The sequence below is a fragment of the Lactuca serriola genome, chromosome 4, assembly GCF_051521515.1.
Source record: "Lactuca serriola cultivar US96UC23 chromosome 4, Lser_US96UC23_V15, whole genome shotgun sequence".
In the NCBI taxonomy this organism is placed as follows: Eukaryota; Viridiplantae; Streptophyta; class Magnoliopsida; order Asterales; family Asteraceae; genus Lactuca; species Lactuca serriola.
The window spans coordinates 329,945,881-329,972,941 of NC_136411.1; the positions used below are offsets into that span (position 1 = coordinate 329,945,881).

General features: G+C 42.4%; 1 protein-coding gene across 1 annotated transcript; it reads right to left on the reverse strand.

Annotated features, from left to right (window-relative positions):
* Nucleotides 1-12,704: 12,704 nt before the first annotated feature.
* LOC145099595 (uncharacterized) lies at nucleotides 12,705-15,869 on the reverse strand. Its single transcript, XM_079037143.1, has 3 exons — nucleotides 15,453-15,869; nucleotides 14,937-15,278; nucleotides 12,705-13,841 (listed from the first exon to the last, which is right to left on the reverse strand). Exons 1-3 carry the CDS (start codon nucleotides 15,867-15,869, stop codon nucleotides 12,705-12,707), a joined length of 1,896 nt encoding a protein of 631 aa, XP_078893269.1.
* Between the last annotated feature and the right edge of the window lie 11,192 nt (nucleotides 15,870-27,061).

Here is a 27,061-nt window from a genome sequence, read left to right on the forward strand (position 1 = left end):
TTAATTAATTAAGGTGTATAATTAAAAGAGATTTAATAAATCCATAAAAGTTTAGGTTTACAATTTAATTGAATTAAAAGTATAATTGTTAAATTAGACCACCTAGTATTTTGAAAGTATAAAATACACCCTATACTATATATATATATATATATATATATATATATATATATATATATATATATATATATATATATATAACATTAAAGGTCTAACATTATATATATGTATGAGTAAAAGTCAGTCTTACAGTTAGTAGGCCTCATTCACGAAGCTGGTCTATAAGGGGTGTTTAAGGAATTTGCCTATAAAATGGCGATTGAATGGGTATCCACTCTTACCCACCGCACTCTTGACTAGTGGAGGGTCGTTAGCCGAACGGTTAGGATAGGACGAAACCTTCCATTATAAGTATAATGAATTATTAAAGTAACTGAATGTTTTCATAAAATTCCCAATCTTAGTTACTTAGGCAAAAGTGAATTGATGCAATTCCATGAAATTACACTTTGTGCCCTTGCAAAGTCGTTAGTGGAGCGTGTGTGGTTTACCGGCACACTAAATGGTTCTAAGCAAAGGTAGCAAAGGGTGACTCAATGTTTGTCATAGTTCGGTGGAGCGTGTGTGGTTTACCGGCACATCGAATAGGTGACTGTAACATGTGAGGGCACCATGTAAGTTTGCATGGTTATTCACACCCGCTTTGTGATCCACGGCATCCCAGTCACAAACAAGAGGGGCATATCGAGATTTAAACATGCCATTGAAAGTTCAATGAATCTCAAAGGATCTAGGAGTTTTCATAGATTTAAAACTTAATTTTCTTTTTCGTTTTTCATGGTGGAAATTAGTGAATCGTCGTTCACTTACCTTCAAATATTCTGCAATTAGGGTTATGGCATCCCTCTCCCGAGTTGTAGAATATTGTGTTGGGTCCTAGCCTTAGTATCTCATTTGGGTGATTTACTAAGGACTCAATCTATCAACTAACTTGAATTTGTTTTCTCCCGTTTTGTAGATGTAAAAGTTCGACAACTATGGTCTTCTCAAATCCCGTGGAACAAGCATTCCACATGAAGATGATATTCCACGATTCGATCGAGGAACAAGAGATCATACTTCACTTCCTCCTCCTCCTCAAATTATTCTCCCTAACCCACAAGTTCAAAGGCTTGAAAAGTTCAAGATCACTCAAGCCCTTTTGGCAAGTAAACATAAAGAAGGAAAGTCGATGTGTGCACACGTCCTAGGGATGAAGTCGCACATTGATAGGTTAAGAATGTTAGGATCCGTTGTCTGTGAGGAAATGACTGTTGATTGGGTTCTTCAGTCACTTCCTAACTCATATAGTGAGTTCGTAAGAGAGTACTATATGATGAACCGCGACGTGACCCTTATAGATCTCACCTATACGCTTATTGTTGCTGAATCGGCAATGGTTTGGCGCAATAGAAAAGCAATGTTGATTGGTGAATCTGCCTTCGAGAGCTCTATGGATGTAGACAATGGCGACGAAAGACATGCAATGATTGAAAAGTTTGATCATAAGACAAAGGCGATGTCTGAAGTAGTTCCATGTCCTGTTCCAATAGAGTCAATTTGCTTTTATTGCCAATAGAAGGAGCATTAGAGACGAAGTTGCCCTATTTACCTAAGAGATCTAAGAGATGGGAGAGTCAAAACGTATGACCTTGCTTTAGGTAAAATCCATTGACTAACTCTTTTAAGCTTCTATTCTAGATTCTTAATACATAATGTGATAAGATTACAATTGATGTTTTGTAAGATCGAAGAAAAAAAAAAGGAAGCTTAAAGGAAGAAGTGAGCAGAATCTAACCGTGAAGGAATAGATTTCGATCGCATTTCTCGAAGATTAGATTCTTGAGCTACTACTTAGAGTTAGAATTAGATTGCTAAGAAAGATGTATTAGCATAGGTTTTCAATGAATTGCATGTCACACCCCCAAACCTGAACGGCGGAAACGTTCGGGGGCGGATGACTTCATGTGGTAACGTAACAAATGAATACATAGTAAAGAAAGCAATACAACCATCATATATATAATTGAAAGTTTACATTTGTCAAAAGTTACATGTTCAAAACCAATTACAATATGATGTCAAAATACGAGATTAAACTGGCGCCGCAGCATCCCTTCATCAAAAGCAAAATGAATACCTGAAATTTACTGATTCCCTGGGACATACAAGTAAATTTGGAAAGAGTAGATTAGCATTTAAGCTGGTGAGTTTCATAAGTATTTAAATGACAATGTTTGAATGAAATGAAATGTTTTGTCTTTGTTTGTTTGTGTTTAGAAAATCCTATATTTTCTACTAGTATAATAGTAGCCTTCACTCAAGACCAATGTTTGTTTCTAAAATGTATGTAGGTGTAAAATAACCAATGAGTTTGAAAACCTTGTAAATCAATGCATTTTTAATACCCCTTGTGAGTTTTATAACCATACTATTGACTCGGAATGCCTATACACAACGTTCTTTAGGCGTTGGAATGTTATGACGTTTGTCACCCCAAACGGTGGACTGTAGCTAACAGTCAGGGCGCGGGTTGTCAAGCCCGTATAGATCTATACACAAACACCATGCTCCCCCTCCAAAGGATTCTGGTATATAATACAGGACTTGAAATGTGTACTCGAACGTACATGAAGTTAGTGTCTCACAAAACCGTGGTATAAAAACAGATCTACTTGTTAAAATGTTACGTTTGTTCTTGTATACGAAAGTAAACTTCTTGAAATTCATGTTTCTAGTACATAAGAGTTAGAAATTTGTTAGTAAAACTATACCTATTATAGTTTTCTAAAAGTGTGTCTTGTTTGTTTAGAAATGCCTAGAAAAGGAATCACTTGTTTATGAAAGCATAGATTTTTGGTGTAGAGTCTAAGTTAGACAAGAATAATCTAAGAAAAGTTTAGTTTATACATGCATTACAACAATGTATATTTCAAAAGATAGAATGCTATTTTAACATATTTTATACATATGAAAGTTCCTTATAAAGTTTGTAAATCGCATGTGATTTGGATATATAAAAGCATATAAAAGAGTTTCTTTATGTAACACACGATAATACTCGTGTGTTTTACTTGTAATCCCCCCTTGAAAGCATATAAAAGAATTTAAAGAATATTTAAAAGGTAGATAAAGGGGTATGAACTCACTTGAAAGTTTGAAGATAACGAGATGGAAAATCGGGCAGAGTTTCGTCTCGGGAAACGGATTTTCCTTGGGATTCTCGGGAATCTCGGGAGTAAAGTCGACCCTCGGGACTTGAGCAAAAAGACCAGAGCTTCGGGTTTGAACGGGCACGGAAAACGAGGCAAGGTTGTGAGAGAGAGGAGAGAAATGAGCCCTTTTCTCGGAAGCCCTCGCATCCTATTTATAGGAAGGCTGAACCGCCTCGGTACGCGGGGCGTACGCTCGTACGCAGCGCGTACGCGTACGTCATGCATGACCGAAGCCTCGACTGCCTCGGCTTCGGATGGGACGGGTTGCTGGGTACGCGGGTCAGATGGGATGGCGGGTCGGACGGGTCGGACGGGTCGGAAGACTCGGATAGGGCGACGTGGACGATCAGAGGCCAAGTCTCTCGGGTACGCAGGGCGTACAGAGGTACGCAGCGCGTACCCGGATGAGGACGCTGACTCCTCTTCGGATAAGGTCCGGAATTTTGAATTAAATAAATATATAATTTATTTAATAAACTTCAAAAATTCATATCTTCTTCATACGAACTCCGTTTTCGATGGTCTTTATATCCACGCGTAGGTGAGACTACGCTCTACAACTTTCGTTTAGACTCCGACGGCAAATTCCGAAATTATTTTTTTATTATTTATTTTAAACTCATCGTGTTTAAGGAATTTCTTTGAAAATTCATAACTTCTTTATCTGATGTCGGTTTTTGCCAGACTTTTTACCGCTGGAATACCATTGTCGAGACCTTCGATTCTCGTTTAGGTGATTCCGGCCAAAAGTCGCTCGATCTCCGATTTGAGTTTTTAGCTGTCTGTTGCTAAGCCGAACTTGGAAAAATCATAACTTCGCTATATGAAGTCGGATTTAGGCGTTCTTTTCACGTACGATCATGGTTTAAAGACATTTAAACATAGAAGGAAAATAAATAGAACTATTTGTACATTTTATTATGAAAGTAAATTTTTATTACTCAAAAGTGGTTACAATACTTGACCCTTTTTGGTCATTATAAAGAGTTGAAATATCGGGTTTTCACATCATCCCCCCCGTTAGAGAGAATTTCGTCCCGAAATTTAATGTAGTAAAGATACTAGTGAACATGAAAGAGATGAGGGTACTTTTGTTTCATCTGATCTTCGCGTTTCCATGTGAATTCAGGTCCCCGCTTGGCGTTCCAGCGAACCTTCACGATGGGTATGCGACTTTGTTTTGTTTGCTTGACCTCTCGGTCCATGATTTCTACTGGCTCTTCCACAAAGTTGAGGCTCTCGTTGATCTCTATCTCGTCGAGTGGAATAACAAGAGTCTCGTCGGACAGACACTTTTTCAAGTTTGAGACGTGGAAGGTTGGATGGATGTTACTAAGTTCACGTGGTAGGTTAAGCTTGTAAGCCACAGGGCCGATTCTGGCAAGGATCTCGAAAGGCCCTATGTATCTTGGATTTAGTTTCCCACACTTTCCAAATCGAATTAAACCCTTCCACGGTGAGACCTTTAATAATGCGTGGTCTCCTACCTGGAATTCCAAAGGTTTCCTCCTTTGGTCAGCATAGCTTTTCTGTCGGTCTCTAGAGGCTTTCAATCGTTCACGAATCTGAACGATCTTCTCTGTCGTTTCTCGTATGATTTCCGGACCGGCGAGAGTGCTTTCTGGAACTCTTCCTCTAGCTAACTGGGTATCGTCAACTTCAGTCCAGCACAGAGGGGATCTGCACTTTCGACCATAGAGGGCTTCAAACGGAGCAGCCTTTATGCTTGTATGATAACTATTGTTGTATGAAAATTCGACAAGGGGTAAATGAATATCCCATGCCTTTCCAAAGTCAATCACACAGGCTCTCAGCATATCTTCTAAAGTTTGTATTGTTCTCTCACTTTGTCCGTCGGTTTGTGGGTGGTAGGCCGTACTCATGTCTAGCCTAGTTCCCAGGGAACTTTGTAGTGACTGCCAGAATCTTGAAGTGAATCTACTATCTCGATCGGAGATAATGGATATCGGAACACCATGCAGTCGCACTACTTCCCTTAAGTAAGTTCTTGTAAGCTTCTCCATTTTGTCAGTCTCCTTGATGGGTAGGAAATGCGCGGATTTGGTCAATCTGTCGACAATGACCCATATGGTATCGAGTCCACTTGTCGTCTTGGGTAACTTGGTTATGAAGTCCATAGTAATCCGCTCCCATTTCCATTCTGGTGTCTCTGGTTGTTGTAGTAATCCTGACGGTTTCTGATACTCGACCTTAACCTTAGCGCAAGTAAGACATTTACTCAAGAAGGTAGCAATTTCTGCTTTCATGTTAGGCCACCAATACTGCTTCTTAAGATCCAGATACATTTTATCTGAACCCGGGTGAACGGAATATCTTGAGTTGTGAGCCTCAGTCATGATTATGTTTCTGAAACCACCATGTTTCGGGGTCCAGATTCGGTCCATGAGATAGTAGGCTCCGCCACCCTTGACTTCTAGATTCTTCTCCATTCCTTGCAGGGATTCACCTGCCACATTTTCAGGTTGCAAAGCTTCCATTTGTGCCTCCTTAATTTGTGTGGATAAGTGGGAATGGATAGTCATGGTCAGAGATTTGACCCTCCGACCAGTGTATTCCTTTCGACTGAGGGCGTCACCTACTACGTTGGCCTTGCCAGGATGATAACGAATTTCGCATTCGTAGTCATTCAGTAACTCAACCCATCGTCGTTGTCGCATGTTGAGTTCCTTTTGATCGAAAATGTGTTGAAGGCTCTTGTGATCGGTGAAAATAGTACTCTTTGTTCCGTATAAGTAGTGCCTCCAGATCTTCAAAGCAAATACCACTGCTCCTAACTCGAGATCGTGTGTCGTATAGTTCACTTCGTGTGTCTTAAGCTGTCGGGAGGCATAAGCGATAACCTTCCCTCTCTGCATAAGAACACAACCAAGTCCTTGATTTGACGCATCGCAATACACTACGAAGTCTTCTACCCCTTCGGGGAGGGATAGTATCGGTGCGGTGCATAAGGCCTGATTTAGCGTCTGGAATGCCTTCTCTTGTTTCGCTTCCCAGTCAAAGGCCACACCCTTCTGGGTTAATGTAGTAAGAGGTTTCGCAATGCTCGAAAAGTTCTTTATGAATCTGCGATAGTAGCCAACTAGACCTAGAAATTGACGAATTTCTATAGGTGTCTTTGGTGCCGACCAGTTCTCAATAGCCTTAATTTTGGAGGGGTCCACGTGTATTCCTTTCTCGCTAACAACGTGGCCTAAAAATTCGACTCTTCGAATCCAAAATTCGCATTTAGAGAACTTTGCATAGAGTTTCTCCGTTCGTAGTGTTTCTAGGACTTTTCGTAGGTGCTGACTATGCTCTTCCTCACTTCGAGAGTAGATAAGTATATCATCGATAAAGACGATGACGAACTGATCCAAGTAAGGGCGGCATACCCTATTCATTAGGTCCATAAATACTGCTGGTGCATTGGTTAATCCGAACGGCATTACTACAAATTCGTAGTGTCCATAACGAGTTCGGAAAGCTGTCTTTGGAATGTCCCCCTCTAGAACTCGTAGTTGGTGATATCCGGATCGTAGGTCTATCTTTGAGAAGTAGTTCGCTCCTTGAAGTTGATCGAATAGGTCGTCAATGCGAGGTAGAGGATAGCGGTTCTTGACAGTAAGTTTGTTCAGCTCTCTGTAGTCGATGCACATACGGAACGATCCGTCTTTCTTCTTTACAAACAAGACCGGTGCTCCCCAAGGTGAGAAACTTGGTCTTATGAATCCTTTTTGAAGGAGTTCATTAAGTTGACTGGAAAGTTCCTGCATCTCTGCTGGTGCGAGACGGTAAGCCGACTTCGCTACTGGGGTAGCTCCTGGAACTAAGTCGATTCTGAACTCAACTTGGCGTTGTGGTGGTAATCCTGGTAGTTCTTCTGGAAAGATATCGGGAAAGTCGCGTACTACCGAGATGCTCTTGATGTCCTTCAGTTCTTGACTTGTATCAACGATGTGCGCTAGGAATGCTTGACAATCCTTCCGTAAGCACTTTCGAGCTTGGATGCACGAAATGATGCGAAGGTTTGTACTAGATTTGTCGCCGTAGATAACTAAGGTTTCGTTTTTAGGGAGATTAAGACGGACCGCTTTCTCAAAGCACATGATGTCAGCGCGAAGAAGACTCAACCAATCCATGCCGACTATGACGTCGAAACTTTTAATTTGGACCGGCATGAGATTGATTGGGAAATAATGGCCGTCTAAAGTTAACGTACAGCCCATGTATATGCAATTAGTGTTTTCGGTTTTTCCATTGGCCATCTCTACGGTGAATGATTTTTCTAACTTGCTAGGTTTAGGTTTAAGTAAATGAATAAAGTTTTGACTCACGAAGCTCCTCTCCGCTCCACTATCGAATAATATGCATGCATATGAATTATCGAGAAGGAACGTACCGGCAACTATAGTCGGGTCAGCTACAGCTTCGTCGTGGCCTATCGCCAAAACTCATCCCACACCTCCGGTGCCTGCTGCCTTAGGACAGTTCCTCTTGTAGTGGCCCACCTCGCCACAACCGTAGCAAGTCTGCCCCACACCCGCACCGGGAACTTGAGTGATAGGTTTTGCAGGGTCCTTGCAGAAACGGGCTGTGTGCCCCTTCCTGTTGCAGTTGGCGCACTGCATTTCCCGACAAGGTCCATGGTGGTGGAAATTGCATTTGGTGCACTTTGGGAGGTTACCTATATAAGGCTTTGTTGGGTAGGTATTTGTAGGAGCTGTAGAAGGTACAGTGGCAGCATTTACTGAGACCAGTTGTTTCTTTGCGGATTCTTGGGAAGACCCACTCTTCCCTCTATTCCACACTCTCTTTCTGCCATTGTTGTTGTTGTTGTTGTTGTTGTTGTAGTTGTTGTTGTTGTTGTTGTTGTCGTTTCCTTTCTGTGGTGCTGGTGCAGAAGTGGTTGAGTTCTGATGACCTCCGTAGTCAATCAGTGATTGTGCCAGTTCCTTAGCACTTTCAAAGGTGTCAGGTTTAGAAGCTAACACGCTTGATTGCATTTGGGGCGTCAGTCCCCAGATGTACCTTTCTATTTTCTTGCTCTCGGGAGCAATCATATCTGGGCAAAGGATTGCCAGCTCACAGAATCTGTTGGTATAAGTAGCGATGTCGGTACCAACCATTCCGAGAGTCCATAGCTCGTGTTCAAGCTTTTGAATCTCTCCCCGTGGGCAGTATTCTCTCATTATCATGGCTTTCAGGCTCTCCCAGCTTATGGAGTTTGCCACGATCAGGGTAAGTACTTTAACGTGGCCATTCCACCAAGTTAAAGCTTTATCAAGAAGGGTGAAAGTTGCAATTTTGACTTTGCTGTGCTCCGGACAGGAGCAGATTTCAAAGACTGCCTCCGTCCTTTCAATCCACTGCCTCAGGGCCATCACACCACCAGTTCCATAAAACATCAGGGGCTTGGCATTAGTGAAGTCCTTATAGGTGCATTCTCGAGGTGGTCCATGACTCTCGCCATGGTTGGATAGGCGTGTGCCAGATCCCGAGCCATTAGTACTCGAGTTATTGATCTGTGACATGGCAGCTGCCACCGCTGCGGTGACTGCTGCTTGAAACATAACCGCATCAAATTGAGGTGGAGGAGGTGGTGGTACAGGTGTTTCCTCACCGTTGTTTCGCCTTGGATTCCTACGCGGAGGCATCCTTCAACTATAGGTTGAAAAGACAAGGATAAGAATTTCATAAAATAGAAAATGTATGTGTCTCATGAACTAAATCGCCATAGTTCAACAACAGATGATAGTATGAGTCTTAAAATAGAAGAATGAAAGTTATTTGTAAGACTGAAGGTATGAAACAAGTATTTGGTTTTCCAAAGACCATTCAAGGTTTGAACGAAATACTCAACATAGTAGAAATAGTGCCACTTATATTAATATAAAAGTTGTTACAACTATCATGAAAATTTGACCCCTATAAGGGTCTCCGATTACAAAGTTCGAGAAATTTAAAGACTTTTAGCCGAGGTCCTAGGCTATAACAAAATTTGAGTCCTTGACAAGCACTACTTGCGTCGAAGGTTGCGCTTGGAGCTTGACTCCGCATCTGATTGCTTTGACTCCATTAGACGCCTATCAAAAGCGGCTTGTTGTTCCCTCAGTTCAGCGAGGACCGCAATCATTTGCGCTTGAAATGCTTCGGTTTGAAGTTGAGCATTGTCTTGCATCTTGTCCAGCCTACGGATGTCAGAAGTGTGAACCTGCACTTCCACGTTGACATCCCGGAGTCGACTAGCTTGAACTCCAGACTGATAGGACTGATTGGCTAACTTACCCACCATTACCGGGAGTGCTCGATCAGCTGAACCTCCGCTGCGGACATCATAGAAGTCCCGGCACATGCCGTAGGGAGGGCGTAGGTTTTGCTGTTGGCTCCAATGGTGGAGGTGACTTCCCCAGACGGGAGTCGGTCCTTGAAAGTTCCTTACGAAGACGGGAGGTTGAATGGGTGGTGGATCGATAACTTCCGGCTCTGAGTCGGTACCGGAGTCATCATCCACTTCTATGGGTTCCTCGTCCTCTTCGGAATCATCTTCGATCCATCCTCCGTTGCCTTGGTTGGGAAAGTAGGGGTCGCCAGGGTGGTGAAATCCAACCATTTGACTGTACGAGAAATGGGGTTATAAGAAAGGAATAAAGTTGAAACATGCAAAACATGTAAGTTAAACTAGTTTAGATTGCAAATACTCCTATATTATTTTAATTCTTGTGATGGTTTGGTAAGGTTTGACTTGTTGCTTACTACGATCATTCCTCGATATACGTTGGTCCAATCTCGGGCAAATATAGTTGATCACGCTATATTTGTCCAAAATCTGATTACATATATCGAGTCTCAATCGTAGTATCAACTTGTCTAAATACTTGTATAGTTGTATAACATGAAAATAATTTGTGGTATACATGTAATTGTACTTAAATGAACTATCAATTTAAGTTGAACGCAAAGCTGCTTCAACGTAAAAAAAGAAAATTTGTTTTGTCAGAGAGTATTAGTCCCTTAAGCATTTATAGTTGGTATATCTTATGTGGTTCGATATACTTAGTTCACTATAAACATTGCTCTGATACCAATCTGTCACACCCCCAAACCTGAACGGCGGAAACGTTCGGGGGTGGATGACTTCATGTGGTAACGTAACAAATGAATACATAGTAAAGAAAGCAATACAACCATCATATATATAATTGAAAGTTTACATTTGTCAAAAGTTACATGTTCAAAACCAATTACAATATAATGTCAAAATACGAGATTAAACTGGCGCCGCAGCATCCCTTCATCAAAAGCAAAATGAATACCTGAAATTTACTGATTCCCTGGGACATACAAGTAAATTTGGAAAGAGTAGATTAGCATTTAAGCTGGTGAGTTTCCTAAGTATTTAAATGACAATGTTTGAATGAAATGAAATGTTTTGTCTTTGTTTGTTTGTGTTTAGAAAATCCTATATTTTCTACTAGTATAATAGTAGCCTTCACTCAAGACCAATGTTTGTTTCTAAAATGTATGTAGGTGTAAAATAACCAATGAGTTTGAAAACCTTGTAAATCAATGCATTTTTAATACCCCTTGTGAGTTTTATAACCATACTATTGACTCGGAATGCCTATACACAACGTTCTTCAGGCGTTGGAATGTTATGACGTTTGTCACCCCAAACGGTGGACTGTAGCTAACAGTCAGGGCGCGGGTTGTCAAGCCCGTATAGATTTATACACAAACACCATGCTCCCCCTCCAAAGGATTCTGGTATATAATACAGGACTTGAAATGTGTACTCGAACGTACATGAAGTTAGTGTCTCACAAAACCGTGGTATAAAAACAGATCTACTTGTTAAAATGTTACGTTTGTTCTTGTATACGAAAGTAAACTTCTTGAAATTCATGTTTCTAGTACATAAGAGTTAGAAATTTGTTAGTAAAACTATACCTATTATAGTTTTCTAAAAGTGTGTCTTGTTTGTTTAGAAATGCCTAGAAAAGGAATCACTTGTTTATGAAAGCATAGATTTTTGGTGTAGAGTCTAAGTTAGACAAGAATAATCTAAGAAAAGTTTAGTTTATACATGCATTACAACAATGTATATTTCAAAAGATAGAATGCTATTTTAACATATTTTATACATATGAAAGTTCCTTATAAAGTTTGTAAATCGCATGTGATTTGGATATATAAAAGCATATAAAAGAGTTTCTTTATGTAACACACGATAATACTCGTGCGTTTTACTTGTAATCCCCCCCTTGAAAGCATATAAAAGAATTTAAAGAATATTTAAAAGGTAGATAAAGGGGTATGAACTCACTTGAAAGTTTGAAGATAACGAGATGGAAAATCGGGCAGAGTTTCGTCTCGGGAAACGGATTTTCCTCGGGATTCTCGGGAATCTCGGGAGTAAAGTCGACCCTCGGGACTTGAGCAAAAAGACCAGAGCTTCGGGTTTGAACGGGCACGGAAAACGAGGCAAGGTTGTGAGAGAGAGGAGAGAAATGAGCCCTTTTCTCGGAAGCCCTCGCATCCTATTTATAGGAAGGCTGAACCGCCTCGGTACGCGGGGCGTACGCTCGTACGCAGCGCGTACGCGTACGTCATGCATGACCGAAGCCTCGACTGCCTCGGCTTCGGATGGGACGGGTTGCTGGGTACGCAGGTCGGATGGGATGGCGGGTCGGACGGGTCGGACGGGTCGGAAGACTCGGATAGGGCGACGTGGACGATCAGAGGCCAAGTCTCTCGGGTACGCAGGGCGTACAGGGGTACGCAGTGCGTACCCGGATGAGGACGCTGACTCCTCTTCGGATAAGGTCCGAAATTTTGAATTAAATAAATATATAATTTATTTAATAAACTTCAAAAATTCATATCTTCTTCATACGAACTCCGTTTTCGATGGTCTTTATATCCACGCGTAGGTGAGACTACGCTCTACAACTTTCGTTTAGACTCCGACGGCAAATTCCGAAATTATTTTTTTATTATTTATTTTAAACTCATCGTGTTTAAGGAATTTCTTTGAAAATTCATAACTTCTTTATCTGATGTCGGTTTTTGCCAGACTTTTTACCGCTGGAATACCATTGTCGAGACCTTCGATTCTCGTTTAGGTCATTCCGGCCAAAAGTCGCTCGATCTCCGATTTGAGTTTTTAGCTGTCTGTTGCTAAGCCAAACTTGGAAAAATCATAACTTCGCTATATGAAGTCGGATTTAGGCGTTCTTTTCACGTACGATCATGGTTTAAAGACATTTAAACATAGAAGGAAAATAAATAGAACTATTTGTACATTTTATTATGAAAGTAAATTTTTATTACTCAAAAGTGGTTACAATACTTGACCCTTTTTGGTCATTATAAAGAGTTGAAATATCGGGTTGTCACATCATCCCCCCCGTTAGAGAGAATTTCGTCCCGAAATTTAAAGTAGTAAAGATACTAGTGAACATGAAAGAGATGAGGGTACTTTTGTTTCATCTGATCTTCGCGTTCCCATGTGAATTCAGGTCCCCGCTTGGCGTTCCAGCGAACCTTCACGATGGGTATGCGACTTTGTTTTGTTTGCTTGACCTCTCGGTCCATGATTTCTACTGGCTCTTCCACAAAGTTGAGGCTCTCGTTGATCTCTATCTCGTCGAGTGGAATAACAAGAGTCTCGTCGGACAGACACTTTTTCAAGTTTGAGACGTGGAAGGTTGGATGGATGTTACTAAGTTCGCGTGGTAGGTTAAGCTTGTAAGCCACAGGGCCGATTCTGGAAAGGATCTCGAAAGGCCCTATGTATCTTGGATTTAGTTTCCCATGCTTTCCAAATCGAATTAAACCCTTCCACGGTGAGACCTTTAATAATACGTGGTCTCCTACCTGGAATTCCAAAGGTTTCCTCCTTTGGTCAGCGTAGCTTTTCTGTCGTTCTCTAGAGGCTTTCAATCGTTCACGAATCTGAACGATCTTCTCTGTCGTTTCTCGTATGATTTCCGGACCGGTGAGAGTGCTTTCTGGAACTCTTCCTCTAGCTAACTGAGTATCGCCAACTTCAGTCCAACACAGAGGGGATCTGCACTTTCGACCATAGAGGGCTTCAAACGGAGCAGCCTTTATGCTTGTATGATAACTATTGTTGTATGAAAATTCGACAAGGGGTAAATGAATATCCCATGCCTTTCCAAAGTCAATCACACAGGCTCTCAGCATATCTTCTAAAGTTTGTATTGTTCTCTCACTTTGTCCGTCGGTTTGTGGGTGGTAGGCCGTACTCATGTCTAGCCTAGTTCCCAGGGAACTTTGTAGTGACTGCCAGAATCTTGAAGTGAATCTACTATCTCGATCGGAGATAATGGATATCGGAACACCATGCAGTCGCACTACTTCCCTTAAGTAAGTTCTTGTAAGCTTCTCCATTTTGTCAGTCTCCTTGATGGGTAGGAAATGCGCGGATTTGGTCAATCTGTCGACAATGACCCATATGGTATCGAGTCCACTTGTCGTCTTGGGTAACTTGGTTATGAAGTCCATAGTAATCCGCTCCCATTTCCATTCTGGTGTCTCTGGTTGTTGTAGTAATCCTGACGGTTTCTGATATTCGACCTTAACCTTAGCGCAAGTAAGACATTTACTCACGAAGGTAGCAATTTCTGCTTTCATGTTAGGCCACCAATACTGCTTCTTAAGATCCATATACATTTTATCTGAACCCGGGTGAACGGAATATCTTGAGTTGTGAGCCTCAGTCATGATTATGTTTCTGAAACCACCATGTTTCGGGGTCCAGATTCGGTCCATGAGATAGTAGGCTCCGCCACCCTTGACTTCTAGATTCTTCTCCATTCCTTGCAGGGATTCACCTGCCACATTTTCAGGTTGCAAAGCTTCCATTTGTGCCTCCTTAATTTGTGTGGATAAGTGGGAATGGATAGTCATGGTCAAAGATTTGACCCTCCGACCAGTGTATTCCTTTCGACTGAGGGCGTCAGCTACTACGTTGGCCTTGCCAGGATGATAACGAATTTCGCATTCGTAGTCATTCAGTAACTCAACCCATCGTCGTTGTCGCATGTTGAGTTCCTTTTGATCGAAAATGTGTTGAAGGCTCTTGTGATCGGTGAAAATAGTACTCTTTGTTCCGTATAAGTAGTGCCTCCAGATCTTCAAAGCAAATACCACTGCTCCTAACTCGAGATCGTGTGTCGTATAGTTCACTTCGTGTGTCTTAAGCTGTCGGGAGGCATAAGCGATAACCTTCCCTCTCTGCATAAGAACACAACCAAGTCCTTGATTTGACGCATCGCAATACACTACGAAGTCTTCTACCCCTTCGGGGAGGGATAGTATCGGTGCGGTGCATAAGGCCTGATTTAGCGTCTGGAATGCCTTCTCTTGTTTCGCTTCCCAGTCAAAGGCCACACCCTTCTGGGTTAATGTAGTAAGAGGTTTCGCAATGCTCGAAAAGTTCTTTATGAATCTGCGATAGTAGCCAACTAGACCTAGAAATTGACGAATTTCTATAGGTGTCTTTGGTGCCGACCAGTTCTCAATAGCCTTAATTTTGGAGGGGTCCACGTGTATTCCTTTCTCGCTAACAACGTGGCCTAAAAATTCGACTCTTCGAATCCAAAATTCGCATTTAGAGAACTTTGCATAGAGTTTCTCCGTTCGTAGTGTTTCTAGGACTTTTCGTAGGTGCTGACTATGCTCTTCCTCACTTCGAGAGTAGATAAGTATATCATCGATAAAGACGATGACGAACTGATCCAAGTAAGGGCGGCATACCCTATTCATTAGGTCCATAAATACTGCTGGTGCATTGGTTAATCCGAACGGCATTACTACAAATTCGTAGTGTCCATAACGAGTTCGGAAAGCTGTCTTTGGAATGTCCCCCTCTAGAACTCGTAGTTGGTGATATCCGGATCGTAGGTCTATCTTTGAGAAGTAGTTCGCTCCTTGAAGTTGATCGAATAGGTCGTCAATGCGAGGTAGAGGATAGCGGTTCTTGACAGTAAGTTTGTTCAGCTCTCTGTAGTCGATGCACATACGGAACGATCCGTCTTTCTTCTTTACAAACAAGACCGGTGCTCCCCAAGGTGAGAAACTTGGTCTTATGAATCCTTTTTGAAGGAGTTCATTAAGTTGACTGGAAAGTTCCTGCATCTCTGCTGGTGCGAGACGGTAAGCCGACTTCGCTACTGGGGTAGCTCCTGGAACTAAGTCGATTCTGAACTCAACTTGGCGTTGTGGTGGTAATCCTGGTAGTTCTTCTGGAAAGATATCGGGAAAGTCGCGTACTACCGAGATGCTCTTGATGTCCTTCAGTTCTTGACTTGTATCAACGATGTGCGCTAGGAATGCTTGACAATCCTTCCGTAAGCACTTTCGAGCTTGGATGCACGAAATGATGCGAAGGTTTGTACTAGATTTGTCGCCGTAGATAACTAAGGTTTCGTTTTTAGGGAGATTAAGACGGACCGCTTTCTCAAAGCACATGATGTCAGCGCGAAGAAGACTCAACCAATCCATGCCGACTATGACGTCGAAACTTTTAATTTGGACCGGCATGAGATTGATTGGGAAATAATGGCCGTCTAAAGTTAACGTACAGCCCATGTATATGCAATTAGTGTTTTCGGTTTTTCCATTGGCCATCTCTACGGTGAATGATTTTTCTAACTTGCTAGGTTTAGGTTTAAGTAAATGAATAAAGTTTTGACTCACGAAGCTCCTCTCCGCTCCACTATCGAATAATATGCATGCATATGAATTATCGAGAAGGAACGTACCGGCAACTATAGTCGGGTCAGCTACAGCTTCGTCGTGGCCTATCGCCAAAACTCATCCCACACCTCCGGTGCCTGCTGCCTTAGGACAGTTCCTCTTGTAGTGGCCCACCTCGCCACAACCGTAGCAAGTCTGCCCCACACCCGCACCGGGAACTTGAGTGATAGGTTTTGCAGGGTCCTTGCAGAAACGGGCTGTGTGCCCCTTCCTGTTGCAGTTGGCGCACTGCATTTCCCGACAAGGTCCATGGTGGTGGAAATTGCATTTGGTGCACTTTGGGAGGTTACCTATATAAGGCTTTGTTGGGTAGGTATTTGTAGGAGCTGTAGAAGGTACAGTGGCAGCATTTACTGAGACCAGTTGTTTCTTTGCGGATTCTTGGGAAGACCCACTCTTCCCTCTATTCCACACTCTCTTTCTGCCATTGTTGTTGTTGTTGTTGTTGTTGTAGTTGTTGTTGTTGTTGTTGTTGTCGTTTCCTTTCTGTGGTGCTGGTGCAGAAGTGGTTGAGTTCTGATGACCTCCGTAGTCAATCAGTGATTGTGCCAGTTCCTTAGCACTTTCAAAGGTGTCAGGTTTAGAAGCTAACACGCTTGATTGCATTTGGGGCGTCAGTCCCCAGATGTACCTTTCTATTTTCTTGCTCTCGGGAGCAATCATATCTGGGCAAAGGATTGCCAGCTCACAGAATCTGTTGGTATAAGTAGCGATGTCGGTACCAACCATTCCGAGAGTCCATAGCTCGTGTTCAAGCTTTTGAATCTCTCCCCGTGGGCAGTATTCTCTCATTATCATGGCTTTCAGGCTCTCCCAGCTTATGGAGTTTGCCACGATCAGGGTAAGTACTTTAACGTGGCCATTCCACCAAGTTAAAGCTTTATCAAGAAGGGTGAAAGTTGCAATTTTGACTTTGCTGTGCTCCGGACAGGAGCAGATTTCAAAGACTGCCTCCGTCCTTTCAATCCACTGCCTCAGGGCCATCACACCACCAGTTCCATAAAACATCAGGGGCTTGGCATTAGTGAAGTCCTTATAGGTGCATTCTCGAGGTGGTCCATGACTCTCGCCATGGTTGGATAGGCGTGTGCCAGATCCCGAGCCATTAGTACTCGAGTTATTGATCTGTGACATGGCAGCTGCCACCGCTGCGGTGACTGCTGCTTGAAACATAACCGCATCAAATTGAGGTGGAGGAGGTGGTGGTACAGGTGTTTCCTCACCGTTGTTTCGCCTTGGATTCCTACGCGGAGGCATCCTTCAACTATAGGTTGAAAAGACAAGGATAAGAATTTCATAAAATAGAAAATGTATGTGTCTCATGAACTAAATCGCCATAGTTCAACAACAGATGATAGTATGAGTCTTAAAATAGAAGAATGAAAGTTATTTGTAAGACTGAAGGTATGAAACAAGTATTTGGTTTTCCAAAGACCATTCAAGGTTTGAACGAAATACTCAACATAGTAGAAATAGTGCCACTTATATTAATATAAAAGTTGTTACAACTATCATGAAAATTTGACCCCTATAAGGGTCTCCGATTACAAAGTTCGAGAAATTTAAAGACTTTTAGCCGAGGTCCTAGGCTATAACAAAATTTGAGTCCTTGACAAGCACTACTTGCGTCGAAGGTTGCGCTTGGAGCTTGACTCCGCATCTGATTGCTTTGACTCCATTAGACGCCTATCAAAAGCGGCTTGTTGTTCCCTCAGTTCAGCGAGGGCCGCAATCATTTGCGCTTGAAATGCTTCGGTTTGAAGTTGAGCATTGTCTTGCATCTTGTCCAGCCTACGGATGTCAGAAATGTGAACCTGCACTTCCACGTTGACATCTCGGAGTCGACTAGCTTGAACTCCATACTGATAGGACTGATTGGCTAACTTACCCACCATTACCGGGAGTGCTCGATCAGCTGAACCTCCGCCGCGGACATCATAGAAGTCCCGGCACATGCCGTAGGGAGGGCGTAGGTTTTGCTGTTGGCTCCAATGGTGGAGGTGACTTCCCCAGACGGGAGTCGGTCCTTGAAAGTTCCTTACGAAGACGGGAGGTTGAATGGGTGGTGGATCGATAACTTCCGGCTCTGAGTCGGTACCGGAGTCATCATCCACTTCTATGGGTTCCTCGTCCTCTTCGGGATCATCTTCGATCCATCCTCCGTTGCCTTGGTTGGGAAAGTAGGGGTCGCCAGGGTGGTGAAATCCAACCATTTGACTATACGAGAAATAGGGTTATAAGAATGGAATAAAGTTGAAACATGCAAAACATGTAAGTTAAACTAGTTTAGATTGCAAATACTCCTATAGTATTTTAATTCTTGTGATGGTTTGGTAAGGTTTGACTTGTTTCTTACTACGATCATTCCTCGATATACGTTGGTCCAATCTCGGGCAAATATAGTTGATCACGCTATATTTGTCCAAAATCTGATTACATATATCGAGTCTCAATCGTAGTATCAACTTGTCTAAATACTTGTATAGTTGTATAACATGAAAATAATTTGTGGTATACATGTAATTGTACTTAAATGAATTATCAATTTAAGTTGAACGCAAAGCTGCTTCAGCGTAAAAAAAGAAAATTTGTTTTGTCAGAGAGTATTAGTCCCTTAAGCATTTATAGTTGGTATATCTTATGTGGTTCGATATACTTAGTTCACTATAAACATTGCTCTGATACCAATCTGTCACACCCCCAAACCTGAACGGCGGAAACGTTCGGGGGCGGATGACTTCATGTGGTAACGTAACAAATGAATACATAGTAAAGAAAGCAATACAACCATCATATATATAATTGAAAGTTTACATTTGTCAAAAGTTACATGTTCAAAACCAATTACAATATGATGTCAAAATATGAGATTAAACTGGCGCCGCAGCATCCCTTCATCAAAAGCAAAATGAATACCTGAAATTTACTGATTCCCTAGGACATACAAGTAAATTTGGAAAGAGTAGATCAGCATTTAAGCTGGTGAGTTTCATAAGTATTTAAATGAAAATCTTTGAATGAAATGAAATGTTTTGTCTTTGTTTGTTTGTGTTTAGAAAATCCTATATTTTCTACTAGTATAATAGTAGCCTTCACTCAAGACCAATGTTTGTTTCTAAAATGTATGTAGGTGTAAAATAACCAATGAGTTTGAAAACCTTGTAAATCAATGCATTTTTAATACCCCTTGTGAGTTTTATAACCATACTATTGACTCGGAATGCCTATACACAACGTTCTTCAGGCGTTGGAATGTTATGACGTTTGTCACCCCAAACGGTGGACTGTAGCTAACAGTCAGGGCGCGGGTTGTCAAGCCCGTATAGATCAATTAACAAACACCATGCTCCCCCTCCAAAGGATTCTGGTATATAATACAGGACTTGAAATGTGTACTCGAACGTACATGAAGTTAGTGTCTCACAAAACCGTGGTATAAAAACAGATCTACTTGTTAAAATGTTACGTTTGTTCTTGTATACGAAAGTAAACTTCTTGAAATTCATGTTTCTAGTACATTAGAGTTAGAAATTTGTTAGTAAAACTATACCTATTATAGTTTTCTAAAAGTGTGTCTTGTTTGTTTAGAAATGCCTAGAAAAGGAATCACTTGTTTATGAAAGCATAGATTTTTGGTGTAGAGTCTAAGTTAGACAAGAATAATCTAAGAAAAGTTTAGTTTATACATGCATTACAACAATGTATATTTCAAAAGATAGAATGCTATTTTAACATATTTTATACATATGAAAGTTCCTTATAAAATTTGTAAATCGCATGTGATTTGGATATATAAAAGCATATAAAAGAGTTTCTTTATGTAACACACGATAATACTCGTGTGTTTTACTTGTAATCCCCCCCTTAAAAGCATATAAAAGAATTTAAAGAATATTTAAAAGGTAGATAAAGGGGTATGAACTCACTTGAAAGTTTGAAGATAACGAGATGGAAAATCGGCCAGAGTTTCGTCTCGGGAAACGGATTTTCCTCGGGATTCTCGGGAATCTCGGGAGTAAAGTCGACCCTCGGGACTTGAGCAAAAAGACCAGAGCTTCAGGTTTGAACGGGCACGGAAAACGAGGCAAGGTTGTGAGAGAGAGGAGAGAAATGAGCCCTTTTCTCGGAAGCCCTCGCATCCTATTTATAGGAAGGCTGAACCGCCTCGGTACGCGGGGTGTACGCTCGTACGCAGCGCGTACGCGTACGTCATGCATGACCGAAGCCTCGACTGCCTCGGCTTCGGATGGGACGGGTTGCTGGGTATGCGGGTCGGATGGGATGGCGGGTCGGACGGGTCGGACGGGTCGGAAGACTCGGATAGGGCGACGTGGACGATCAGAGGCCAAGTCTCTTGGGTACGCAGGGCGTACAGGGGTACGCCGCGCGTACCCGGATGAGGACGCTGACTCCTCTTCGGATAAGGTCCGAAATTTTGAATTAAATAAATATATAATTTATTTAATAAACTTCAAAAATTCATATCTTCTTCATACGAACTCCGTTTTCGATGGTCTTTATATCCACGCGTCGGTGAGACTACGCTCTACAACTTTCGTTTAGACTCCGACGGCAAATTCCAAAATTATTTTTTTATTATTTATTTTAAACTCATCGTGTTTAAGGAATTTCTTTGAAAATTCATAACTTCTTTATCTAATGTCGGTTTTTGCCAGACTTTTTACCGCTGGAATACCATTGTCGAGACCTTCGATTCTCGTTTAGGTGATTCCGGCCAAAAGTCGCTCGATCTCCGATTTGAGTTTTTAGCTGTCTGTTGCTAAGCCGAACTTGGAAAAATCATAACTTCGCTATATGAAGTCGGATTTAGGCGTTCTTTTCACGTACGATCATGGTTTAAAGACATTTAAACATAAAAGGAAAATAAATAGAACTATTTGTACATTTTATTATGAAAGTAAATTTTTATTACTCAAAAGTGGTTACAATACTTGACCCTTTTTGGTCATTATAAAGAGTTGAAATATCGGGTTGTCACATCATCCCCCCCGTTAGAGAGAATTTCGTCCCGAAATTTAAAGTAGTAAAGATACTAGTGAACATGAAAGAGATGAGGGTACTTTTGTTTCATCTGATCTTCGCGTTCCCATGTGAATTCAGGTCCCCGCTTGGCGTTCCAACGAACCTTCACGATGGGTATGCGACTTTGTTTTGTTTGCTTGACCTCTCGGTCCATGATTTCTACTGGCTCTTCCACAAAGTTGAGGCTCTCGTTGATCTCTATCTCGTCGAGTGGAATAACAAGAGTCTCGTCGGACAGACACTTTTTCAAGTTTGAGACGTGGAAGGTTGGATGGATGTTACTAAGTTCGCGTGGTAGGTTAAGCTTGTAAGCCACAGGGCCGATTCTGGCAAGGATCTCGAAAGGCCCTATGTATCTTGGATTTAGTTTCCCACGCTTTCCAAATCGAATTAAACCCTTCCACGGTGAGACCTTTAATAATACGTGGTCTCCTACCTGGAATTCCAAAGGTTTCCTCCTTTGGTCAGCGTAGCTTTTCTGTCGGTCTCTAGAGGCTTTCAATCGTTCACGAATCTGAACGATCTTCTCTGTCGTTTCTCGTATGATTTCCGGACCGGTGAGAGTGCTTTCTGGAACTCTTCCTCTAGCTAACTGGGTATCGCCAACTTCAGTCCAACACAGAGGGGATCTGCACTTTCGACCATAGAGGGCTTCAAACGGAGCAGCCTTTATGCTTGTATGATAACTATTGTTGTATGAAAATTCGACAAGGGGTAAATGAATATCCCATGCCTTTCCAAAGTCAATCACACAGGCTCTCAGCATATCTTCTAAAGTTTGTATTGTTCTCTCACTTTGTCCGTCGGTTTGTGGGTGGTAGGCCGTACTCATGTCTAGCCTAGTTCCCAGGGAACTTTGTAGTGACTGCCAGAATCTTGAAGTGAATCTACTATCTCGATCGGAGATAATGGATATCGGAACACCATGTAGTCGCACTACTTCCCTTAAGTAAGTTCTTGTAAGGTTCTCCATTTTGTCAGTCTCCTTGATGGGTAGGAAATGCGCGGATTTGGTCAATCTGTCGACAATGACCCATATGGTATCGAGTCCACTTGTCGTCTTGGGTAACTTGGTTATGAAGTCCATAGTAATCTGCTCCCATTTCCATTCTGGTGTCTCTGGTTGTTGTAGTAATCCTGACGGTTTCTGATATTCGACCTTAACCTTAGCGCAAGTAAGACATTTACTCACGAAGGTAGCAATTTCTGCTTTCATGTTAGGCCACCAATACTGCTTCTTAAGATCAAGATACATTTTATCTGAACCCGGGTGAACGGAATATCTTGAGTTGTGAGCCTCAGTCATGATTATGTTTCTGAAACCACCATGTTTCGGGGTCCAGATTCGGTCCATGAGATAGTAGGCTCCGCCACCCTTGACTTCTAGATTCTTCTCCATTCCTTGCAGGGATTCACCTGCCACATTTTCAGGTTGCAAAGCTTCCATTTGTGCCTCCTTAATTTGTGTGGATAAGTGGGAATGGATAGTCATGGTCAGAGATTTGACCCTCCGACCAGTGTATTCCTTTCGACTGAGGGCGTCAGCTACTACGTTGGCCTTGCCAGGATGATAATGAATTTCGCATTCGTAGTCATTCAGTAACTCAACCCATCGTCGTTGTCGCATGTTGAGTTCCTTTTGATCGAAAATGTGTTGAAGGCTCTTGTGATCGGTGAAAATAGTACTCTTTGTTCTGTATAAGTAGTGCCTCCAGATCTTCAAAGCAAATACCACTGCTCCTAACTCGAGATCGTGTGTCGTATAGTTCACTTCGTGTGTCTTAAGCTGTCGGGAGGCATAAGCGATAACCTTCCCTCTCTGCATAAGAACACAACCAAGTCCTTGATTTGACGCATCGCAATACACTACGAAGTCTTCTACCCCTTCGGGGAGGGATAGTATCGGTGCGGTGCATAAGGCCTGCTTTAGCGTCTGGAATGCCTTCTCTTGTTTCGCTTCCCAGTCAAACGCCACACCCTTCTGGGTTAATGTAGTAAGAGGTTTCGCAATGCTCGAAAAGTTCTTTATGAATCTGCGATAGTAGCCAACTAGACCTAGAAATTGACGAATTTCTATAGGTGTCTTTGGTGCCGACCAGTTCTCAATAGCCTTAATTTTGGAGGGGTCCACGTGTATTCCTTTCTCGCTAACAACGTGGCCTAAAAATTCGACTCTTCGAATCCAAAATTCGCATTTAGAGAACTTTGCATAGAGTTTCTCCGTTCGTAGTGTTTCTAGGACTTTTCGTAGGTGCTGACTATGCTCTTCCTCACTTCGAGAGTAGATAAGTATATCATCGATAAAGACGATGACGAACTGATCCAAGTAAGGGCGGCATACCCTATTCATTAGGTCCATAAATACTGCTGGTGCATTGGTTAATCCGAACGGCATTACTACAAATTCGTAGTGTCCATAACGAGTTCGGAAAGCTGTCTTTGGAATGTCCCCCTCTAGAACTCGTAGTTGGTGATATCCGGATCGTAGGTCTATCTTTGAGAAGTAGTTCGCTCCTTGAAGTTGATCGAATAGGTCGTCAATGCGAGGTAGAGGATAGCGGTTCTTGACAGTAAGTTTGTTCAGCTCTCTGTAGTCGATGCACATACGGAACGATCCGTCTTTCTTCTTTACAAACAAGACCGGTGCTCCCCAAGGTGAGAAACTTGGTCTTATGAATCCTTTTTGAAGGAGTTCATTAAGTTGACTGGAAAGTTCCTGCATCTCTGCTGGTGCGAGACGGTAAGCCGACTTTGCTACTGGGGTAGCTCCTGGAACTAAGTCGATTCTGAACTCAACTTGGCGTTGTGGTGGTAATCCTGGTAGTTCTTCTGGAAAGATATCGGGAAAGTCGCGTACTACCGAGATGCTCTTGATGTCCTTCAGTTCTTGACTTGTATCAACGATGTGCGCTAGGAATGCTTGACAATCCTTCCGTAAGCACTTTCGAGCTTGGATGCACGAAATGATGCGAAGGTTTGTACTAGATTTGTCGCCGTAGATAACTAAGGTTTCGTTTTTAGGGAGATTAAGACGGAACGCTTTCTCAAAGCACATGATGTCAGCGCGAAGAAGACTCAACCAATCCATGCCGACTATGACGTCGAAACTTTTAATTTGGACCGGCATGAGATTGATTGGGAAATAATGGCCGTCTAAAGTTAACGTACAGCCCATGTATATGCAATTAGTGTTTTCGGTTTTTCCATTGGCCATCTCTACGGTGAATGATTTTTCTAACTTGCTAGGTTTAGGTTTAAGTAAATGAATAAAGTTTTGACTCACGAAGCTCCTCTCCGCTCCACTATCGAATAATATGCATGCATATGAATTATCGAGAAGGAACGTACCGGCAACTATAGTCGGGTCAGCTACAGCTTCGTCGTGGCCTATCGCCAAAACTCATCCCACACCTCCGGTGCCTGCTGCCTTAGGACAGTTCCTCTTGTAGTGGCCCACCTCGCCACAACCGTAGCAAGTCTGCCCCACACCCGCACCGGGAACTTGAGTGATAGGTTTTGCAGGGTCCTTGCAGAAACGGGCTGTGTGCCCCTTCCTGTTGCAGTTGGCGCACTGCATTTCCCGACAAGGTCCATGGTGGTGGAAATTGCATTTGGTGCACTTTGGGAGGTTACCTATATAAGGCTTTGTTGGGTAGGTATTTGTAGGAGCTGTAGAAGGTACAGTGGCAGCATTTACTGAGACCAGTTGTTTCTTTGCGGATTCTTGGGAAGACCCACTCTTCCCTCTATTCCACACTCTCTTTCTGCCGTTGTTGTTGTTGTTGTTGTTGTTGTAGTTGTTGTTGTTGTTGTTGTCGTTTCCTTTCTGTGGTGCTGGTGCAGAAGTGGTTGAGTTCTGATGACCTCCGTAGTCAATCAGTGATTGTGCCAGTTCCTTAGCACTTTCAAAGGTGTCAGGTTTAGAAGCTAACACGCTTGATTGCATTTGGGGCGTCAGTCCCCAGATGTACCTTTCTATTTTCTTGCTCTCGGGAGCAATCATATCTGGGCAAAGGATTGCCAGCTCGCAGAATCTGTTGGTATAAGTAGCGATGTCGGTACCAACCATTCCGAGAGTCCATAGCTCGTGTTCAAGCTTTTGAATCTCTCCCCGTGGGCAGTATTCTCTCATCATCATGGCTTTCAGGCTCTCCCAGCTTATGGAGTTTGCCACGATCAGGGTAAGTACTTTAACGTGGCCATTCCACCAAGTTAAAGCTTTATCAAGAAGGGTGAAAGTTGCAAATTTGACTTTGCTGTGCTCGGGACAGGAGCAGATTTCAAAGACTGCCTCCGTCCTTTCAATCCACTGCCTCAGGGCCATCACACCACCAGTTCCATAAAACATCAGGGGCTTGGCATTAGTGAAGTCCTTATAGGTGCATTCTCGAGGTGGTCCATGACTCTCGCCATGGTTGGATAGGCGTGTGCCAGATCCCGAGCCATTAGTACTCGAGTTATTGATCTGTGACATGGCAGCTGCCACCGCTGCGGTGACTGCTGCTTGAAACATAACCGCATCAAATTGAGGTGGAGGAGGTGGTGGTACAAGTGTTTCCTCACCGTTGTTTCGCCTTGGATTCCTACGCGGAGGCATCCTTCAACTATAGGTTGAAAAGACAAGGATAAGAATTTCATAAAATAGAAAATGTATGTGTCTCATGAACTAAATCGCCATAGTTCAACAACAGATGATAGTATGAGTCTTAAAATAGAAGAATGAAAGTTATTTGTAAGACTGAAGGTATGAAACAAGTATTTGGTTTTCCAAAGACCATTCAAGGTTTGAACGAAATACTCAACATAGTAGAAATAGTGCCACTTATATTAATATAAAAGTTGTTACAACTATCATGAAAATTTGACCCCTATAAGGGTCTCCGATTACAAAGTTCGAGAAATTTAAAGACTTTTAGCCGAGGTCCTAAGCTATAACAAAATTTGAGTCCTTGACAAGCACTACTTGCGTCGAAGGTTGCGTTTGGAGCTTGACTCCGCATCTGATTGCTTTGACTCCATTAGACGCCTATCAAAAGCGGCTTGTTGTTCCCTCAGTTCAGCGAGGGCTGCAATCATTTGCGCTTGAAATGCTTCGGTTTGAAGTTGAGCATTGTCTTGCATCTTGTCCAGCCTACGGATGTCAGAAGTGTGAACCTGCACTTCCACGTTGACATCCCGGAGTCGACTAGCTTGAACTCCAGACTGATAGGACTGATTGGCTAACTTACCCACCATTACCGGGAGTGCTCGATCAGCTGAACCTCCGCCGCGGACATCATAGAAGTCCCGACACATGCCGTAGGGAGGGCGTAGGTTTTGCTGTTGGCTCCAATGGTGGAGGTGACTTCCCCAGACGGGAGTCGGTCCTTGAAAGTTCCTTACGAAGACGGGAGGTTGAATGGGTGGTGGATCGATAACTTCCGGCTCTGAGTCGGTACCGGAGTCATCATCCACTTCTATGGGTTCCTCGTCCTCTTCGGGATCATCTTCGATCCATCCTCCGTTGCCTTGGTTGGGAAAGTAGGGGTCGCCAGGGTGGTGAAATCCAACCATTTGACTGTACGAGAAATAGGGTTATAAGAAAGGAATAAAGTTGAAACATGCAAAACATGTAAGTTAAACTAGTTTAGATTGCAAATACTCCTATATTATTTTAATTCTTGTGATGGTTTGGTAAGGTTTGACTTGTTGCTTACTACGATCATTCCTCGATATACGTTGGTCCAATCTCGGGCAAATATAGTTGATCACGCTATATTTGTCCAAAATCTGATTACATATATCGAGTCTCAATCGTAGTATCAACTTGTCTAAATACTTGTATAGTTGTATAACATGAAAATAATTTGTGGTATACATGTAATTGTACTTAAATGAACTATCAATTTAAGTTGAACGCAAAGCTGCTTCAGCGTAAAAAAAGAAAATTTGTTTTGTCAGAGAGTATTAGTCCCTTAAGCATTTATAGTTGGTATATCTTA